At 39.2% G+C, this 22523-nt stretch overlaps 1 protein-coding gene across 1 annotated transcript; it reads left to right on the plus strand.

Annotated features, from left to right (window-relative positions):
• The first annotated feature begins 1992 nt into the window (after positions 1-1992).
• Positions 1993-21005, plus strand: gucy1a1 (guanylate cyclase 1 soluble subunit alpha 1). The gene is made up of 8 exons (XM_063008593.1): positions 1993-2205; positions 5245-5306; positions 6076-6161; positions 7722-8428; positions 13459-13944; positions 16120-16263; positions 18663-18817; positions 19039-21005. Exons 1-8 carry the CDS (start codon positions 1993-1995, stop codon positions 19154-19156), a joined length of 1971 nt encoding a protein of 656 aa, XP_062864663.1. The 3' UTR covers positions 19157-21005.
• The last annotated feature ends 1518 nt before the right edge of the window (positions 21006-22523 follow it).

Here is a 22523-nt window from a genome sequence, read left to right on the forward strand (position 1 = left end):
GTGTGTGCGTGCGTGCGTGTGTGTGTGTGTGTGTGTGTGTGTGTGTGTGTGTGTGTTTTCATTATCTATGTATAAGGACATTATTTTGTTTACACACCAACATTATGGGGACCAGAAACATTACAGGGACAAAAATTCACGTCCTCACAATGGTGACACAGTAAGTGTGTGTGTGTGTGTGTTTTATTATCTGTGTAGGAGAACATCATCTGTTTACACACAAACCTTATGGGGACCAAAAACATTATGGGGACACAAATCCATGATCTCACAAGGGTGACACAGGTAGTGTGTGTGTGTGTGTCTGTGTGTGTGTGTGTGTGATTATCTATGTATGAGGACATCATCCTCTTTACACACCAACATTATGGGGACCAAAAACATTATGGGGACACAAATCCACATCCTAACAATGGTGACACAGTAACTGTGTGTGTGTGTGTGTGTGTGTGTGATTATCTATGTATAAGGACATCATCCTCTTTACACACCAATGTTATGAGGACAAAAATCCACATCCTCACAATGGTGACACACAATGTGTGTGTGTGTGTGTATCTATGTATAAGGACATTATTTTGTTTACACATCAACATTACGGGGACCAAAAACATTACATGGACAAAAATCCATGTCCTCACAAGGGTGACACAGCAAGTGTGTGTGTTGTGTGTGTGTGTGTGTGTGTGTGTGTGTGCAGGAGATGTAACACACTAGCAGTTCTCATTAGCAGGAGGAGAACAGCATTGGCTTCAGTCTGTGTGGCCAAATAATGAACCCCACATCTAAAACCTCAAAGAGGGGCAAAGGGCGCACACGGAGACACATCGGACGCTGAGTCAAGGCGAGGAACCAGATGATACAGAAATACAGAGCACGACAGTCCCCATCTAATCTCAGAGCTGAGAGACAGAGTATATTCTGCACTGTATGGCCAAAAGTATTTGGACACAGTAAGTGAGCTTGTTGGAGGTGCCAAATATAGATGCCCAACCAGCCAGGAGCACCAATGAGGATTCGAATGACCACCAAACAAACCAAAAAAATCAACAACAAAACAGCCTCGGCTGAATGACCCGCAGCACATTCTTTATATACAATGAACGCTGAACCTGCCACAAGGTTCAGCTGTGGATTATTAGCTTCATTGTCCAATCACTGTGAGGAGGCGTTGACACACACACAAACATACTCACACACACAGCAATCTTAGTATCTCCAATGAACCCGACTGCATTTGTACTGTGGAAGGAAACCCACACAGACACGGGGAGAACATGCCAACTCCACACAGAAAGAACCCGGACCACTTCAACCCAGGATGTTCTGGCTGTGAGGTGACAGTGCTACCCACCGAGCCACCGTGTCACTCCTACAAGGAACATTTTAAAGCTAATAGTATAGTAAACAAAGCAACGTTACAAAAATGATGGTGAATTGTTGTACTTGCTGGGTGCATCAGTAACCCCAGAATTCACCCTGTTTACTCTGTATCTGCTCATAAATCATATTTATGTTAATAAAGCGGGTTTGTTAAAGTGTATTATGGATTCCACGGTGTAAACAGAGCAGTAAATAAAGCGCATGTGTCTGGACTCTGTAGCACTGAATCACATCAGTGGAGCTCTTAAATATTTAATAGATTTTCCTCATCCTGGAAGCTGATTGGCTGGTGCGCAGCGCTCCTGCGATCCTGATTGGCTGCATCTCTAATGACTTTCCTCTTCTCATTAGCATCTGCAATTACTCTGAATTACATTGGCACTGGATGCGCACTTATGCTGGCGAGTTAGAAATACCACCCCGACACACAAACACCAAGGTGCCACCCTGCAGCGATCGGATCCGAGCGTTCTCTTCGTTTCCCAGGGCATGTGGGCACACACGGTGGGATCTGGGGATGCCAGGAGCCGGAGCGGGGGGCAGAGTTTCAGCACGTAGGTGCCGCGTTTCTGTCCGTGTGCGCTGGATTTACACACCACATTACCAAGCATGTTCTGCGCCAAGCTGAAGGAGCTGAAGATCACGGCTGAGTGCCCGTTCTCAGTGCCAGTTAAAGATGAAGACGACGGGGATGAAGAAGGGGGGGCAGCGCCAACGATTCCTAAACACGTCGCCAACGTCGCGCCGAAACGCAAAACCAGTCGGGGCAAAGTTAACCTGCATTCACTGGGAGAGAGCATCCGCAAACTGGTGTGCCCAGAGGTATGCCATCCTTCTGTACCACGTCTATGCTGGGACGTTATGTAGGCACATTTTTATTGTTAGATTTGACTGATGTAATGCCGTTGCTTTCCAAACTCTTAGAGTCAGTTGGCACTAAATGTGCCAGTCTTACTGCCAATAAATATGACAAAATATTCCCATCCTGGGCATTCACAGATACTTGGGCACATTTTGTATATAGGGGAGAACAGGGGAGTTTGGTTGGCACAGATTATTATCTGCACTTGTTCCTTTCAGCACCAGCATGGCACATATTGTCATAGGAAGGTTGGCAAAATTATAAAATGCGAAATATTTACGTAACATAGGCTTAAATTCCTGGGTAATGCCAGCTCGTCTCTACTATGTATGGCATTTGTATAGATTTTTTTTTGCACTATTTATCACCAGGCAAAATATCCATATGCCATATTTTACAGATGCCCACAAATCTCAGACATTTACAGATATTTCTGCACACACAGTGTGTAGGAGAGTACACAGTTGGCATAGTTGGCACAACTTTGATTGCTCATAAAGATGAATGTGGTTGTAGTTATATGGTTATATGTCATCGGCATGGTTGGCACTTGGCACAGAGTCTATTGTGACTGCATTACTGTATAAATGCCCATCTCAACTGTTTCTACACGACACTGCAATTCATTTGCATATGTGGAGCATTTTCACATTGCCTGTGGGTAGCCAGATCAGGCTTGATTGGGCACCAACATGGCACATTATAGAAGAAGTTGTGTTTGACTGATTTGACTGATGTAACGCCATTGCTTTCCAAACTCTTCTCATTCTGCACTATCCAGAGCCAGTTGGCACTAAATGTTCCAGTCTTACTGCCAATAAATATGCCAAACTATTCCCATCTTGGGCATTCACAGATACTTGGGCACATTTTGTATATAGGGGAGAACAGGGGAGTTCGGTTGGCACAGATTATTATCTGCACTTGATCTTTCAGCACCAGCATGACACATGTTATCATAGGAAGGGTGGCATAATAATAAAATGCTAAATATTTACATAACGTAGGCATTCATTTATATGCTTATATTTCTAAGTGATGCCAGCTTGCATCCACTATGGCATTTGTATAGATCTTTGAATTATTAATTACCAGGCAAATATATATATGCCCATGAATCTCAGACATTTCTACACACACAGTGTGTAGGAGAGTACACAGTTGGCACACTTGGCACAACTCATGTAGATGAATGAGTTATATGGTTATATTTTATGAAACTGGTTGGCACAGTGTTAAAATGATGTATATATATTTATCACCACACTATTCAGTACCACTTGGTACAGAGTGTCCCTGTGCCACTCTAGTCTATTGTGACTGCACTATTGTATAAATGCCCATCTCTCCTGTTTCTATACGACACTGCAATGCATTTGCATATGTGGAGCATTTTCACATAGCCTGTGGGTAGCCAGATCAGGCTTGGTTGGGCACCAACATGGCACATTATAGAAGAAGTTGTGACAGTGTTAAATAGTGTTAGGTTTAGTGCCACCCTCCTGCATTGTTCTTCTGTATTTTTCTGTGTTATGCCAACCCGGTTCAGCTCCCATTATTCTGCATTACCATCTGTGCCCTAACATACCAGTATGAGTGTAATATAGTTTTAATACCCACACACTGTTTCTGTGCTGGAATACTGCACATGCCATGGCATATTTTGGGCATTTACATACAGTGTGGGCATCAAAGTGCCCATCTCAGTGCAAAAACTCCAATCAAAGCCAATTAAATAACCCAACAGTAGATTTAGTTGCTGCAGTTTTATGTGTGCCACACGGCAACATTGATTACAGCCTGGTCTCCGAGGAGTTTTGTATGTTCTCCTCATTTATACCTATATTAGATTCAGATCCATGTCCCAAAACATTAAGTCACTTCAGGTGGATCGGCTGTTCTGAGTTGCCCCTTGGTGGAATAAATACGTTTATTAATTATAATAAACACAGTTTTTTTATTAGCACTGGACCCACCAGGACCCTGATCAGGATGAAGCTGTTAGTGAAAATGAATGTACTGTAGATAATAATCTAGAGTCTCTTTAGTGAGTCGGTTTGGGCAAAAGTATTGGGACGCCCTTTCTTATTATGAAATCATGCTGACATGGGCAGTTGTAGCCAAGTGGTTAAGGTACTGGACTAGTAATCGAAAGGTCGCTGGTTCAAGCCCCACTACTGCCAGGTTGCCTCTGTTGGGCCCTCGAGCAAGGCCCTTAACCCTCATTTGCTTAGACAGTATACTGTCACAGTACTGTAAGTCGCTTTGGATAAAAGCGTCTGCTAAATGCCAAAAATGTAAATGTAACAGGCGTATGAAATCAATTATATAAAGGAAATTATACGCTTCCGACTTTGCAGCAACAGTTTAGGGAAGATCCTTTCCTGTTCCAACATGAGCAAGCTATATAAAGACATGAAGAAAAGCTCCAGTGTCCTGCACAGAGCCCTGACCTCAGCCCAACTCAACAGCTCTGGAATGAACCAGAATTTCGACTGATCAGTGCCCAGATATACAAATGCTGTCATCTTTTGACTAAATAGGCACAAATTCCCATAGACTTGCTTCAAAGTCTTGTGAGAAGCCTGTTGATCACACAGATTTCACTCTGTTAAAATAGGATTTGTTTTTGACAAGGAACGTCCAACAAGCTCATGGTCAGGTGTCCAAATACTTTTGGTCCTTCTGGCACCATTAATTTCTTCTTCTATAATCGTTTTGGTACCCTAATGATTTTTTTCATGCCGTCTGTGCCATGATGTACCATGATGTACCAGACATTCAGGTCTCGTTGTACAGAAGCCTGTATATCTGACAGCGGTGTTATTATTCGGCGTGAGTCTCCTCAGATTTGGGATCTCTGACTCCCTCAGAATGACCGCACCGGTTCAGCCTCTCTGTGTAAATGTTTGTTTTCGCTGTTATATCAGACACGCGAACCCAGAACACGTCGATATTATTCGGCGTTATGAGTAATGGCTTGGTTTTTGTGTTTGCAGTTCGAGAAATTGAGAAGTGCGATGATGAGTGTGATGAAACAGCAAACACGCAACACAGTCTGGTAAGAACCCGATAATCCGATCACATCCATCTGTTCAGATAATCAATTAGCATTTATTTCACCTCACGCCTGTGATCATACTCAGTCACGATGTTTCCTCAAATATTACAACCGTCCTGCATCTGAACATCAATAAATGATCATGGGTGGTGAAGCGGCATAATCTGCCAGCGCAGTTGTGCCAGCGGACTGGTCAGGCACAGAAGATTGACCATCAGGAATCGCCTCCTTTCTGCTGCACTGGCATGAGTGGTAAAGAAGTACAGGATGTACATTTACATTTTCAGCATTTAGCCGACACTTTTACCCAAATCGACTAACAGGACTGTGACAGTATGATGTCTAAGCAATTGAGGGTTAAGGGCCTTGCTCAGGGGCCCAACAGTGGCAACCTGGCAGTGGTGGGGCTTGAACCAGCGATCGTTCCATTTTTAGTCCAGTAACTAAACCACTAGGCTATAACTGCCCTGGATGTACAGTGTGGTCCTCCACCACCACTACTAGGTAAAGTTACCACAATAGATTGCCATCCTTTCCAGGTTTGATTCCAGAAAAACTGGGCCCACTGCAACCCTGACCAGGACAAATTGTTGAAATGAAAACATGAAAATGAAAGGAAATATTATTCAATATTCATCAATGATCTGCACAAATTCCTCCCACTTTTATATCATCTGTACATTCAGTATTGTGTTGAATTACTGTTTTAATCATTCAGTGATTGTTAAATTATTAATTCAATCTTTTATTTATTTATTTATATTTTCAGTCCTGCTGAACACAAAGAGTTTTATCAGCGATTAGAGAAACCTGAACATTTACAGGATGTGATGAAGAGTTACTCAAATAAAACAGGTAAAGAATCACAAACATTTTAATCTATTATTCACATAGACTGTAGAGTTTGTAATGGGACCAGAAATCATTGTATTTTAACATGTTCTCCTTTACTGAGAAAAAAAAACAGATAACTGTCCACAGGCTGCCGTGGTGGCACATGGCCTGATATACAAGCCCACCACTGCGGACACTTGGGTTTAAATCTCAGCAGTACCACTGACCTGGTCAGACACTGAACAGACACTAGTGAATGGTTGGATGGTAAATCATCTTATTATTGCTGTAACAGAAGAAAGTTCTTCAGTCTGGTTGAGGCGAGTGGGGGAGAAATACAGAGAGCTCAGCATGTTCCTCCTCAGTCCTCACCTATAACATTCCACCAGTGTTTAGAGAAAAAAACAACAAGCAGCATGAGCCAGACGAGGCGGGTACCAGCCTGCCATCCTACTCAAGTGTGCAAGTGTGGGAAGTGGACATGACAATAACAATAATAAAAATGCTATGCATAATAACAGTAATTACAACAATACTAATAATAAAACAACACAAATAATAATAATAATAATAATAATAATAATAAAATAATTATAATAATAAAAATAAATAATAATAATAATGGCAATAACAATAATAATAATAACAATGATAATAAAAACAATTACAAAAAAATAATAATGATCATAACAACAATAATAATGTTATTATTATTATTAATAATACTAATGCTAACAATAACACTAATAATAAAGACAATAATACTAATAATATGATAATAAATTATTATTACTATTATGTTATTATATTATTATTATTATTATATTATATTGTTATTATATTATTATTATTGTTATTATTATGTTATATTATTATTATGATATTATTATTATTATTAGCATCATTATTATTATTTCCATTATTATTATCATTATTATTATTGCCATTATTATTATTATTATTATTATTATTATTATTATTAGTATCGCCATTATTATTATTATTATCATCATTATTATTATTTCCATTATTATTATCATTATTATTATTGCCATTATTATTATTATTATTATTATTATTGCCATTATTATTATTATTATTATTATTATTATTATTAATATCGCCATTATTATTATTATTATTATTTTATTATTATTATTATTACTATTATTATTATTATTATTATTATTATTATTATTATCATCATTATTATTATTATTATTATGCGAGGCCTTATTCTGTATGCGTTACAGCAGTGTGGCTTTGTAGACACATAAGTGTGTGTGCTTGACTGGCCTGCCTGCAGTCCAGATCTGTCTCCTATTGAAAGTGTACGATGCAGCATGAAGAGGAGAATCAGACGAGGGTGACTACGGACAGTCTCGTATCAGATAATAATGCAGAACTACAACAATTAGCGTCCTCAGTTCCTGAACCATTATAAAGTCTCATTAATAGGACACTTGATGGAACATCACAGATTTTTGTTTATACTGTATTGTATAAAATGTCTCAGTTTTTCTGTAAATACAGTTTGTGGTACGTGGGTGTGAGTAGATAAATGAACCTGCTGTGTTCCAGGCGTTCCCATGGATGCCCTGAAGCTCTCTTTGGGTTCGGAGGTTTTCCGCGACTGCTACGAGGAAGACGCCCATGTTCTGCGGGTGGTGGGCGGCGCCCTGCACGACTTCCTGAACAGCTTCAACGTCCTGCTGAAGAAAAGCGCCCCGCCCACCGCAGACGCCCGGCGGCACGTGTACCAGGCGTCCGTGCTCTGCTTGGATAAGGACCCGGGTCTGCTGACCGTCTATTACTTCAACCCTCACTCCACCACTGAGCTCTTCTTCCCGGGCATCATCCAAGCCGCCGCCCGCTTCCTGTACGGGATCAGCGTGGATGTGAAGACGGACGAAGAGGGTGCCGTCCTTTATGCGGGGCACCAACCCCACCTTCTGTACTCCATAGCGGTGAGGGACGCCAGGACTCTGACCCCGAGCCCCATGAGGACGCATTCATCCGGGCACATCCCCCTCTCGCTGCTCTACTCCACCTTCCCCTTCCACATCCTGTTAGATCAGGACATGGGCATCCTGCAGATGGGAGATGGGTTGAGGAGGAGATTAGGGCGTGGCAGGGAGGGGCAGAGGAGGCCCTCGTTCCATGAGCACTTTCTGATCGTCCTGCCCGAGATCCAGGCGGATTTTCAGGGCATTCTCACCATGCTGAATACGCAGTTCATACTGCGGGTGAAGCAACAAGCATCGAGCGCCACCGCCAGCTGTGACAAGGTAACACGTTTCACGTCCTGATAAGGTTCGAGGCGTGGCCAAAAGTTTTAGGGATCATTTTACAGCTTCCACTACAGAAACCTGTGGAAACAGCTTTAGATTGTGATTCATCCTCCACCACACTTCACAGCTGACACTCTACCTTCAGGCATGTCCAAGCTCAGATCTGTCTATCTGCTTCACCCTCCACCACACTTCACAGCTGACACTCTACCTATAAGCATGTCCAAGCTCAGATCTGTCTATCTGCTTTACCCTCCACCACACTTCACAGCTGACACTCTACCTTCAGGCATGTCCAAGCTCAGATCTGTCTATCTGCTTCACTCTCCACCACACTTCACATCTGACACTCTACCTTTAAGCATATCCAAGCTCAGATCTGTCTATCTGCTTCACTCTCCACCACACTTCACATCTGACACTCTACCTTTAAGCATGTCCAAGCTCAGATCTGTCTATCAGCTTCACTCTCCACCACACTTCACATCTGACACTCTACCTTTAAGCATGTCCAAGCTCAGATCTGTCTATCTGCTTCACTCTCCACCACACTTCACATCTGACACTCTACCTTTAAGCATATCCAAGCTCAGATCTGTCTATCTGCTTCACTCTCCACCACACTTCACATCTGACACTCTACCTTTAAGCATGTCCAAGCTCAGATCTGTCTATCAGCTTCACTCTCCACCACACTTCACATCTGACACTCTACCTTTAAGCATATCCAAGCTCAGATCTGTCTATCTGCTTCACTCTCCACCACACTTCACAGCTGACACTCTACCTTTAAGCATGTCCAAGCTCAGCTCTGTCTATCTGCTTTACCCTCCACCACACTTCACAGCTGACACTCTACCTTTAAGCATGTCCAAGCTCAGATCTGTCTATCTGCTTCACTCTCCACCACACTTCACATCTGACACTCTACCTTTAAGCATGTCCAAGCTCAGATCTGTCTATCTGCTTCACCCTCCACCACACTTCACAGCTGACACTCTACCTTTAAACATATCCAAGCTCAGATCTGTCTATCTGCTTCACCCTCCACCACACTTCACAGCTGACACTCTACCTTTAAGCATGTCCAAGCTCACATCTGTCCATCTGACTGCTTGATGGTTACGAGTGATTAATCTTAGTTAGGAGTCCACAGTAGGTGTCTTTGAACCACTTCAGCTTATTCTTGGCATTGCTCATGGTGATCTTATGATTGTGTGCGACTGCTCAGCCACAAAAACTTGAAGTGGGACTCAGTGGGACACCTGAGCGTAAGCTTGTTGGACATCCCGTTCCAAAGGCCAAAGGGTTGCCCACAACCGTCTGAATGATAAATAAGATATATTTATTTAGGTTTGGACATTTTAAATCATACTTAGTTAAAGTTGGTGAAAAAACTAAGTCTGTGCTGGATTTTACCATCGTCAGTATCTTCGGAGCAGAGCAGATCAGATCAGGTGTCAGGAGTAATCAGTGCTCCATAATTAGAGATCTATTCCACTAAGGAGCTCTGTTCTCTGATCTGAGATCAGTTACATGCTATTACAATCATTATGACGTGAATGAGGACTGTGAGCAGGAGAACTGATGCCGGATCAGTGTAACCTTTAGCCGAGGTGATTGTCTGTACGCGCAGCTAAATGTCAAGCTCACAATCTCACATAATGAAACTGAATCTATTTATATCTGCTGGGAATTGGGTATGATGATATCAGGGATCCGGACAGGCTCGTCACGCAAAACAAATACCAACCGCCGGTGTAGGAACCCCAGGGACAGGTGGACAGATGTCTGACTCAATCTAATAAATGGCTTCACACCTCCGCATCAATAAATAATAATAATATTAATGATGATGGAGTTAATGTGTTTATATAAATCTAAATGAGGTGCCTAAAGCATTTATTTGACTGTCCTCAATTAATGAGAGATTTTCTGTTTTGTGGACTTGACTATAATACTGCATATTGCAATCTAAATTAAAAATCAGTCAGATTAGTTACTATTCAAGTTCATTTTACTCAGTTTTACTTCTGGTTTTGTAGCTGTGTTGTGCTAACATGTTAGCCTCTGTCTTTAATTAATCTTATTCTTGCTTTAAAAAAAGGATCAGTGATTGTGAAGCAGTAATCAGATCAACACACTGAATAACGTAGCCTGTTGTCAAGTGGGGGTAAAATGTTTAATAAGGTCTCATACAAAAATATGATTATACTTTTGATACCAGTACTACTGATGATGTCACAATTAATAATAATAATTGTTATAATAATAATAGTATTATTACTACTATTAATAATAATAAAACTGATAATACTATTACTAATACTATTAATAATAATACTAATTATACTATTAATAATAATACTAATAATACTATTAATAATAATACCTAATAATACCAATACTAATAATACTAATTATACAATTAATAATACTACTGATAATACTATTAATAATAATACTAATTATACTATTAATAATACTAATTATACTATCAATAATACTATTAATTATACTATTCATAATAATACCTAATAATACCAATACTAATAATACTAATTATACAATTAATAATAATGCTAATTATATTATTAATAATACTACTGATAATACTATTAATAATAATACTAATTATACTATTAATAATAATACTAATAATACTATTAATAATAATAATTATACTATTAATAATACTATTAATTATACTATTAATAATAATACCTAATAATACCAATACTAATAATACTAATTATACAATTATTAATAATACTAATTATACTATTAATAATACTACTGATAATACTATTAATAATAATACTAATTATACTATTAATAATAATACTAATAATACTATTAATAATACTAATTATACAATTAATAATACTATTAATTATACTATTAATAATAATACCTAATAATACCAATACTAATAATACTAATTATACTATTAATAATACTACTGATAATACTATTAATAATAATACTAATTATACAAATAATAATAATACTAATAATACTATTAATAATAATACTGATAATACTATTAATAATACTAATAATACCATTACTAATACTATTAACAATACTTTTAATTATAATACTAATAATACTATTATTAATTATACTAATAATACCATTACTAATACTACTAATACAATTAATAATAATACTAATAATACTATGAATAATAATACAATGATACCATTATTAATACTTCTAATAATACCATTACTAATACTAATAACACCATTATTAACACTACTAGTAATACTATCACAAATAATAATAATAATAATAATAATAATAATGATACTAATACTACTGCTACTAAATATGAAGGTATAGAATAATAAGGTTTGGGAGAAAGGACACAGCTGAAACTCCTCCCAACTTCTAATTGACTGCCTATATACTGTATAATTACCCATGATTCCCTTCTTTCCTTTTTAATGGATTCTCGCACCCACCTCCTTCCCATTCCCTCCTAATGAAAAATCTGTGGGGGAACGGGGGTTCGGCTCCCCGACACAAAGTGGGAATCACCCTGAACTCCAGCTCAACATTCTCAGAGCAACACCCCCCCCCCCCCCCCCCCCCCCCAACACACCCCCACACCCACTTCCCTTACTGTCTTATATGTGTCACCCAGTGTCATATTTACTACGGTCCTCGGTAGGATCTTCAATATATGAGAGTTTCCAGGTACTTCTCCTCCCACCTCCCAAAGTATGTGCTGGAGCTGGATTTGGTTTGGCTGCTCTTAACTGCCCCTAGGTGGAAGTGAGCGAGTGAGTAGAGCGCTGTCTGGTGTGCATTCATACCTTACATCTAGTGTTTCCAGGTGTTAAACAGCTGGAGAAAACAAGAATACATAAGTGAATAAGTAAGACTCGTAAGAATAAAGACTCATGGCTCTGTGGTCGCTGGTCTTTGGTGCTGAGCGTGTGATGGGATCAGTAAGAAAGAGGAAGAAGATCAGAAAGATAAAACGTGATGAAGGTCTGCTGCTATATTTCAGCGTACACTCACCACAAGTGCACATTTATCTTCGACACGCTCGTTAAACTTCACCTCCGTTTATACAGAAGGGAAGATGGAAGTGCACTTAATCCCTCCAGACTGGATCCATACGGTTCCTGTTTCCCACAGAGATTAATTTCAGGATCATAACAATAAACCAGAGCCAAAGAGAAACGTCCACGTCCACGTCTCTTCCATCGCTCAAACATTTACATACGTTCAAGAACATTGTGGGATTTTCTGGATTTCTGTAACTTTCTGTTCTTCTCCTGTGAGTGATGATCAGAACACAAACAGCTTTGTCTAAAAAAAAGTTTCTATAATTATTTTTTTATTCACAGGGTAAAATATACACATGGCAACTTAACCTTCTTTTGTCTTAGACCCCCGTGTTCAAAACATTCTGTGGCCCCCTTGACACGGATGTGATATTATTCTTACACTTTTAGCAAGGATGATCAAAGGTTTTGTTATTAAACAAATGTTTTTTTAGACCTTCTTGCTCATGGGAAATTTTATTAATTCATAATAAATGGACATATATTGTCTTTATACTACTGCTATTACTATTAATATTAATACTAAGATTAATATTACCTTAACCATTGAGCTACCTCTATAATATCATGGACTTTTTCACTGCATGTGACGGATGCAGCAGAACTTCTGTGGGTTTAAAAAAAGTTTTGTTGATTTATCAGACCAAGGTGCTTTTTCCACTGCTCAGGGATTCAGGTGTTGTGCTCTTTACACCAATAATGTGTCTGTGCACACCGGCCTTAAATACAAAAGATTTCTGAATAGTGGTGCAGTCGTACTTTATACATTTATTTTCTAACGAGAACCAACCGGTGCTCATCCAGTTCTGTGAGTATTTTTGAGGCGATGGTACTTTTGGAGTATTTATTTAGCACTCAGTTAGTTGCAAAGTGCTAATCATCTGAAAAACCCCTGCTTTCCTGTTTTGCAAACTTTATCTAACAGCGCCGTCCTCTTCCCTGCAGCACATGGACCTGAAGGGTCAGATGATCTTCATGTCGGAGGTGAACGCCGTGCTGTTCCTCGGTTCTCCGTGCGTTGACCGTCTGGAGGAACTCACCGGGCGCGGCCTCTACATGTCCGACATTCCCATCCACAATGCCCTGCGGGATGTGGTGCTGGTGGGAGAACAGGCTAAAGCTCAGGACGGTCTGAAGAAGCGGCTGGGTAAAGCCAAAGCAGCTTTGGAGAACGCTCACCAGGCTTTAGAGGAAGAGAAGCGCAAAACCGTGGAGCTGCTCTTCACCATTTTTCCTGGTAACGTGGCACAGCGGCTGTGGCAGGGACTTCCTGTGCAGGCCAAGAAATTCAACGGCGTGACCGTGCTCTTCTCCGACATCGTGGGCTTCACGGCTATCTGCTCGCGCTGTACGCCCATGCAGGTGGTGAACATGCTGAGCGCCCTCTACACTCGCTTCGACCGCCACTGCGGAGAGCTCGACGTCTACAAGGTCAGATTCTGTTTTTTTTACAAGACAGAAAAACTAATCCCCAGTGGTGCTATCGACCAGTTGGGCATCTACAGAGACATGATTGGTTTTGTCTGAGGGGGAATGGCTGAAGTCCAGCAATGGATTGCCGTCCTGTCTGGGGTGTGATACTACATTGCTCAAGTGATTGCAGGAAAACCAAAACCACTGCCATGATGATCTGTCTATCTATCTATCTATCTATCTATCTATCTATCTATCTATCTATCTATCTATCTATCTATCTATCTATCTATCTATCTATCTATCTATCTATCTATCTATCTATCATCTATCTATCCCAATTACGACCTCTGCTGGCTGATCGATGGTGCTGCACAGAGATGAGGGATAATGGAGATCAGTGCATGACTCTCTGTATGTTATACTGATTCCTGTATTAAGAGAAGCAGTCAGCTACTGCATATGTATGGGTCAGAAGTGGAGGTCAGCAGGAGCAGATATAACCAGGGTAACTCGATACTACTAGATTGGGAGTAAAATTGGCAAAAAAAAAACATAAATAGAATAAATAAGTGATAATAAATTTGTGTGTTTTTGACTTTCACTGTTTATTTGAATTCAGTTTAATGTTCTGGAACACGGAGCTGAAACAGAAGCTTCGGTCGTCCTCGGAGACTCTGGAGGATTTTCTAGAGGAACGATAATTTATCGGTTGTGTATCGTAGCGTCGCTCAGCGCTGCTGCTAATCTGTACGTAATATAATCAGCGCGTGTGAAAGAAAAACACGTCGTCCGCGCTGAAGACGGATCGCTCATCACGATCCCGGTTTAGTTTGGAACGCGGCTGTGTTTACATTCTTACTGAGGGTTCTTTCCTAAAATAGACGCTCCTCTTCCATTAACTCCTTCCTCTGGTAGATACTGGAAAAGCTCAGGCTGCACTGGCGTGTAGAAATGCTCCAGCTGTTCCATCTCCAGCACATCTGTAACATAAAGTCGGGTTTCTAAACCAGTCCACATCGAGGTCCACCAACCTGCTTAAAAAAACTTGGACTTGTTTAGCTTGTCTTACTGTTAGACTGGTATAGGTTGGTCAGTTTGATTCCCAGACTGACCAAAAATCGGCCTGATCAGTATTTAATACAGGTCAGTATTGGGCTTTTACGTTACGCTTAGACCGGCAGAGACGTGATGCAAATGTCATTCATTTTTAATTAGAGCTGCGATAATGTATTTGTATAATAATAATGTCATTTATTACTCATATTATACATGTAAATATTACATTCATAATAGTATATAATAAAGTACATTACTTGTTTTTAAAGGGAACGTTTTAGTGATAATAACTACACACTGTGTGAAATTTGTCTGGCAGCTCTTAGGTTTGTATTTTATGTTTTCTTTTTATTTGTGTTTCATTTCTGTTCTTTAGGGATCAACAAAGTCTTATCTTATTTTATCCTATCTTATTTCATCTTATTTTATTTTTAATTATCTCATCTTATTTTATAATTTCATTTTATCTTATTTTATCTTACCTTATTCTATATTATTTTATCCTTTTTATTTTATATTATTTTACCTTATTTTAACTTATCTCTTTTTATCTTATGCTATTTTATCTTATCTTATTTCATCTCATCTTATCCTATTTTATCTTATCCTATCTTATTTTATCTTATCTCATTTTATCTTATTTTATTGTCTTATTTTATTATATCTTATCCTATATTATCTTATATCCTATTTTATGTTATCTCAATTTATCTTATTTTATTGTACCTTATTTTATTATATCTTATTTTATCTTATATTATCTTATCATATTTAATCTTATTTCCAGCGACAAAAGGCTGAAGCGAACGTTTGCAACTCAAAACAGTTGAACAAAATGTAACTTATTTAAATTAGAAGTGAAGTGATGTGCTGAATACCAATAGGAACTGAGCACTGAGCAGAACCGTACGTGCTTCATCTCCACCACCGTGAAACGCTATGCTCCGTTTTTGGTTTCTAGATACGGAAGAGAAGAGAAACTCACAGTCACCATGTAAAAAAAGCCATGACAATGGAAGCTGCGTTCCACAAGTGTAAACATGGCAAAAGTCCATCCTTTGATTTTTTTTGTAATTGTTTATGCACTGAGTTTTTGAATACTTGTGGGATCATTTTCTCGTCTCCTTATGCCAGGTGGAAACTATAGGCGACGCCTACTGTGTGGCGGACGGTTTGCATAAGGAGAGCCCGACTCACGCTGTCCAAATTGCCCTGATGGCTCTGAAGATGATGGAGCTGTCGGATGAGGTCACCACCCCCATGGGCGAGGTCATCAGGGTCAGTTTTGTAAATACACTACACATGCTACCTTAAAACCACGTCCATTAGGTCTAAGGTATTTGTAAGATCAGGCACACACTGGATGAAAAGGCCTGGCTTGCGGTCTACATTCTAGTTCATCCCTGAGGGTGTTTAATAGACACTAAAAGGTTGTGAACTTGGTGTCGATGCCCTTTTTCTGCCACACTGAACTTCACTCTGCTAGGAAGCTCTATGCTAGGTTTTGAAACAGAGGTTTACGCATTTTCAAGCCACAGGAGCTTATTGAGCATGAGCCAAAGTTTTCACTTAAGTGCTGTAACCAAGTACAGATGATTTTTATGGTTTGCATTATTGTGAGCTGTTGCTGCTTCTTAACTGCTTTCACTTCACAACAACAGCACAGCTGACCAGTAACGTTTTACCAAGAAAGAAACGTCTTCCCAATATTTGTCCATGAAGAGCTCTGGATCTGATGTATGGACTTGATATTTTCTATAATATTTGATTATATTCGGGTGTGGGCACTCGGTCAGAGCTGTGAGTTGAGCCGGCTGTCAAGGCCAGTCTCAGTTCTCAGTCTGTCTGAAGGAACACAGCGTGAATAATGATTTTCTTCCTACCATGAGACATCTTCATGATTCATTTGTTAGATACAGAATGTCCAACAAATGTTCTAAACCCGTTATTTGTCAGTCAGACACAGATATTATATTCTCTCCGACAGAGAAAGCAAACCTTTGTTTGTCGTGTTTGTTGATTCGTTGTCATGTTAGCCGAATAAAGACGTCAAGATTTCCATTTTTTGAAGTGTGGCGTAAACTCAACGGAAATAGTGCTTTTATTAGATTGCATATGATACACAATAGAATGTAATTTCATTTACATGCTCTCGAATAATCTGATCTCCCTTATTCAGCGGTAATCAGATTATCTGTGCTCATGTCAGCAGCGCCATGATTTTGAGGAGCGTTTTCAGAAATTGCCATCACTGGTTTTAGGATCAAAAATTACATAACATAATGAATTGAAATACAGTTTGTGCACGAATAGATGTGGACACCTTGGCATGACATTGTTGGACATCTTGTTTCAAAACCATGAAGTTGCCACCACATTGTTTGCTTTCGTTTTGGACAATCAGCGTTCAGTGGGGTTGCGGTAAGGATTCTGTCCAGGTTATTGGAGTTCCATCACACAGAACTCAACCAGAATAAACCATGTCTTGTTAAACCTCTTTTTGCTCATAACCAACAAATATAATTCAAGGAATGACTCTCTGAATAATAATAACATTATAATATGATAAAATCTGTAAAATAAAAGTAAAAAGTACAGGAAGAATGTCACACAAATACACAAAAATGAACAAGAATTCTTAAAACAACACAGAGTAATCAGATAAGTAGCTTTGGAACTTCCAATCTCTACAATGTTGAACAATTTTAACACAATTTCCTTAAAACAGAGAAACAAATCAGCAATCGGCAATCCAGCAGATGAATAACCTTACAGAAGATCACTGACCTGAACTAGATTGCCCGCATTCTCCACCATTTGTTAGAGTTAACTCAAAGTCACAATGTGTTCCTGTACCTTGAGCTCATAGAAAGAACTTAAGCAGAAGAATGATTCATTGAATCTTGTATACAAGGAAAGCACCCAGACAAGACACCAAGTCAAAGTATGAAAGAAAACAGGCTTTTAACAAACACAGGAAAAGTGTGTGTGTGTGTGTGTGTAATGGCTAAACTACATGTGAAAGCTTTAGAGAGTTTTGATAAACAATAACAAAACTAGCTCTTTAGTTGTCCAAACAGGAAAAATACTAGGCCTAATCCCATAAGTATATGGACATGAGTATAACTAACAGCATATGAACAGGAAAGGAAGCATGTAATTATCTGAAACTGTATGAATTTGGAGGGTCATGTATAAGTGTACAACATGGTGAAAAATCTTGCACAGTATTGATCTGTAGTTCAGATGCTAGATCACTGAAGACCAAAGGTTTGTGGCCTGTGTGTGCTTTCATGTTGGTACCCTTTTCCTGCCTCACTATCATAGGTGAACAGAATTTTAGAGCTCAGTGGCAAAAATAATGTCTCACTGCCTGCTGTTCCTGACGCAGCCACTCTCTCGCTAGTACCCGTTGACTACGGTTATGTGGAGGACTGCAATTCCCAGGAGTCAGCGGGTTATCACGTGGCACATTCGGCCAATCAGGTAGCGCAGAGGAAGTCTATTTACAACACCTGTAATTAATCTAAGGGACGTCTATTTATGGGTTGATGTAAACCATGATATTTCTGCGTACTGAGAGTTTTTTCATGTGCCGAGGTGTATTTGTGTACGACCCTTTTGTCCGTATTTGTGTAGTTTTTGATGATTAATGATAGTGTTTTTTTGTTCTTCAGATGCGTATTGGGATCCATTCGGGTTCAGTTCTGGCGGGTGTGGTGGGGGTAAAGATGCCCCGATACTGCCTCTTCGGAAACAATGTGACTCTAGCCAACAAATTTGAATCATGCAGTGTTCCGGGGAAGATAAACATCAGTCCTACGACCTACAGGTACCAAAGATCTCACTGTTATATTCACATAAAAGTTTATCAATTAATTCATTGTTTGACGTGTTTTACTACCACATTATCCTGGTCAGGAATCAAACCAAGGACCTTCTTGCTGTGAGGTGACAGAGCTACCCAGCAAGCCACTGTTATTCATCATATAGGCACAAACTGTCCATCTTTTATACACTGTTTATATTTTAATACATTGTTTTTTGTTCCAGGTTGTTAAAAGGTCGACCCGAGTTCAGTTTCCATCCTCGATCGAGAGAAGAACTTCCACCCAACTTCCCCTCCGACATCCCGGGCATCTGTTACTTCCTCGAGGCGGCTCAAACATAAATCAAACACGCACCAGACGAAACCTGTTCCCCTGCCATGACACGCCCTCGGAGTGGGTGGTGCCCTGCAGGGGGCGACGGTATGATCTCCCAGCTGAAGAACGTAGCGAGTTATCCAGCAATAGAACGTCCCAAAAAACTCTGGACAGAGCAGCTGGTTTACAGCACAGCACCGATTCCACTGAGCTCTGAGTTCCAGATTCATGCAAATTGATTCGATTATCAGCCATGTCCTTATATTTATGATCAAAGCCTCAGTTGCACCAGAAACTTCACCTACACCAGGATTTGCCCAGTTCAGCCAGTGTGGTTCAGTTAGCAGTTTAGCTGCGACGTAGCATTTTAACTGTAGCTCTGAATGCAACTTAGCATCTCAAAGTCAGGTCCCACATGAACACATAAGAAATTTTTGAGCCTCACTGTTACCATGTCAGAAAACAAGCTAAGCTAATTTAGGCCAAAACACAACCAGAAAACACATGAACACCTTCTGATCATCTAATACAGACAACTGATTGTACACAGGATCTATATTTTTATTAAATTAATGTAATCAGTGAGTAACGTCGTATTAATAATCACTGTGTATTTTCACTAAACATTGTACTTCATTCCCTCACGCTGTGCTTCCGTTTATTGTCATAAATCATCCCTAAACCAAATGCACCCTCTGTCATGCTTCACAGGTGGGATCAGCCTGCAGTGGCTTTTTATTTATTCTAAACATTATTTGTTTATGCAAATTATTGCTGTTTGTCTTTATTGACATTTTTCACAATTGGGTTCATATTATTTAGGGGTTCATATTGTTCGCTTCATCCTGATCTGATGAGGTGTTTTTCCATCCAGGCCTTTTTTGTCTTCGTAGTAGACAATACAAACAATTTTTAAGCACATTTTAGAAATTTCGGAAGCTCTTTTCTTAAACTCTTGGTTTTTTTTTCATCTCTGTTAGCATTGCACATTACACTGTTCTGATGGTGCAATTCTCACAGGAAACTTCTAGACACAGTGTAATAAAAGTGTTTCTGTTTATTGCAGATTAATGGGTGATTCAGGTGTTTAAAAAGCTTTTTTTATTGTTTTTGCAAACCTTCAGGCATCTTTTAAGTTTGGTGTGATTGGGTTTCGGTTCTTTTTTGAAGGCAGAACCTCTCTATACATTCAAACATCTGCCTTTTGAAAAGATTGTCGGCCCAAAGGTTCACGTCCGTTTTCTGCTCTGGATTGTAAATGGTTAAAGTGTTGAATACAATAAGGATTATTATTATTATTACACTAATGAATTTTGAATTGCATTTTTTTTTTTTAAATATCGCAGAAATCCAGGTGAATTTTTTTTGTTTTTGGATAATCTAGGGCCGATGGAACTCCTTTATTTGTCATATATATTTAGATACACTCCTTCAGTACAATGAAATTCTTAATCTGCATATCCAAAGAAGCTGAGGGCTTTGCCCAACACTTGCTGCATGGCAGAGCCGGGATTCAAACTCACAACCTTCCAGTTGGTTGGCTACCACTGCCCCCTATAAAATGGAAGTGACTGAATAAATCTAAGCTTATCACCAGCACAACCAGAATCACACCAGTTCCTTCCATTTCTACTGAGAGTTTCCCAGCATCGGAACATGGCTGATGGTTCGAACTCTCTGCATACAGCAGATCAGATCACATTCATGTACTTGTGTTGCTCACAATCACTGTAATCACTGTAATCACTGTAATAATCACATCATCACTCGACCACACTGAATGTTCTACTTGTTCCACTACAAATAAACATTTATAACTATGTAACGTGATTTTTGTATTGTAATAGAGATCTAATAAATATTGTGACTCCTTAATTTGTGGCTATGTCTCATAAGTATCTGGACACCTCTAACAACAGGTAAATAAAATCAGTTATATGAAATACATGATGTAGTTTCAACTTTGTGCCAACAGTTTGGGCACGGATCCTCCCTGTTCCAGCATGACTGTGCCACTGAGTACAAATCTTTTAGTCTTTCAAATGAAAAATCTACCTTCTGCACTTCAGAATGAAAACAGTCAGCTAGCTAACAGTTCAAGACATTTACCAACATGTAAAACCACACTTTTCTCAGGTGAAGGAGTGTAAACAAAATATTGAATACAAGGTGTGTTGGGGGGCGGGGTGGAGTTTGGCATCAACCTGAAAAACCACAAATGATGATAAATCAAGACGTTTAAAGTGAATTTCACCTTTACGTTAGAGCAGAAAAAAAACTCTTTTCAGGACCCTGATTTATATGATACAGCACCAATGTGTTTTCATACACAGCATCTTTATATACACCATTTACAGCTTCTTATCCTAGTCAGGGACACAGTGTATTCAGTTAACCCAGAAACACTGGACAAAAGATAGATAGATAGACAGGCAGATACTTTATTTATCCCAAGGAACATTATTGGCCTCCAGCAGTTTAACAAGCAAAAGAAGAGAAACTTATACAAATACAAATAAAGTAAGTAAGGTGTACGTAATGTACAGCGTGCATATATACAATATACGGTATGCAAAAAAGGCAGGAATACACCCCAGGCAGGGTGCCAATCAGAGAATTTTCACTAGTTGTCTCATACTTTTAGCCTCCCTTGTGTGTGTAATAACAATAATTTATATATAGAAATAGAGGTGTCTGTCTATCTATCTATCTATCTATCTATCTATCTATCTATCTATCTATCTATCTATTTATAAAGAGAGAGAGAGATAGCTTATAGTCTGGATTTATCTCCATCTGATTTCCACCTTTTTGGACCCTCAAAGAAGCTTTAAGGGGAAAAATATTTTCATGTGATGATGTGAAAGCAGCGCTGCATCAGTGGCTACGTGTTCAACCAAAAAATTTTTTTGCTGACAGCATTAAAAAGTTGGTACAATGCTGGAAAAATACATCGGAAGGTGACAATGTAGAAAAGTGATGGAATTTGTTTTTAAAAATTAAAACTTAATAAATAGAGTTTAAAAAAAGTGCAGAACCCTCGTATATATTAAGGTGTGTATATATACCTATATAATGTGTTTAATTTTAGTTTATTTTTAAGGAAGGAGTAGTGTGTATTTTACATTTCCGGCATTTAGCAGACGCTCTTCATCAAAAGCGACTTACAGTCATTACTGAATACAATTTTTGAGCAATTGAGGGTTGCTCAGGGGCCCAACAGTGGCAACTTGGTGATGGTGGGGCTTGAACTGGCAGCCTTATGATTACTAGTCCAGCACCTTAACCACTGAGCTACCACTGTCCATTTCATTGTTTTTATTTAGTTTAGTTGTACCTGAGTTCAAATTAAATTTTAGAGATGTCAGTAAATATACAGTGTCCTGCAAAAGG

This window comes from Trichomycterus rosablanca, chromosome 14 (assembly GCF_030014385.1).
Source record: "Trichomycterus rosablanca isolate fTriRos1 chromosome 14, fTriRos1.hap1, whole genome shotgun sequence".
Classification (NCBI taxonomy): Eukaryota; Metazoa; Chordata; class Actinopteri; order Siluriformes; family Trichomycteridae; genus Trichomycterus; species Trichomycterus rosablanca.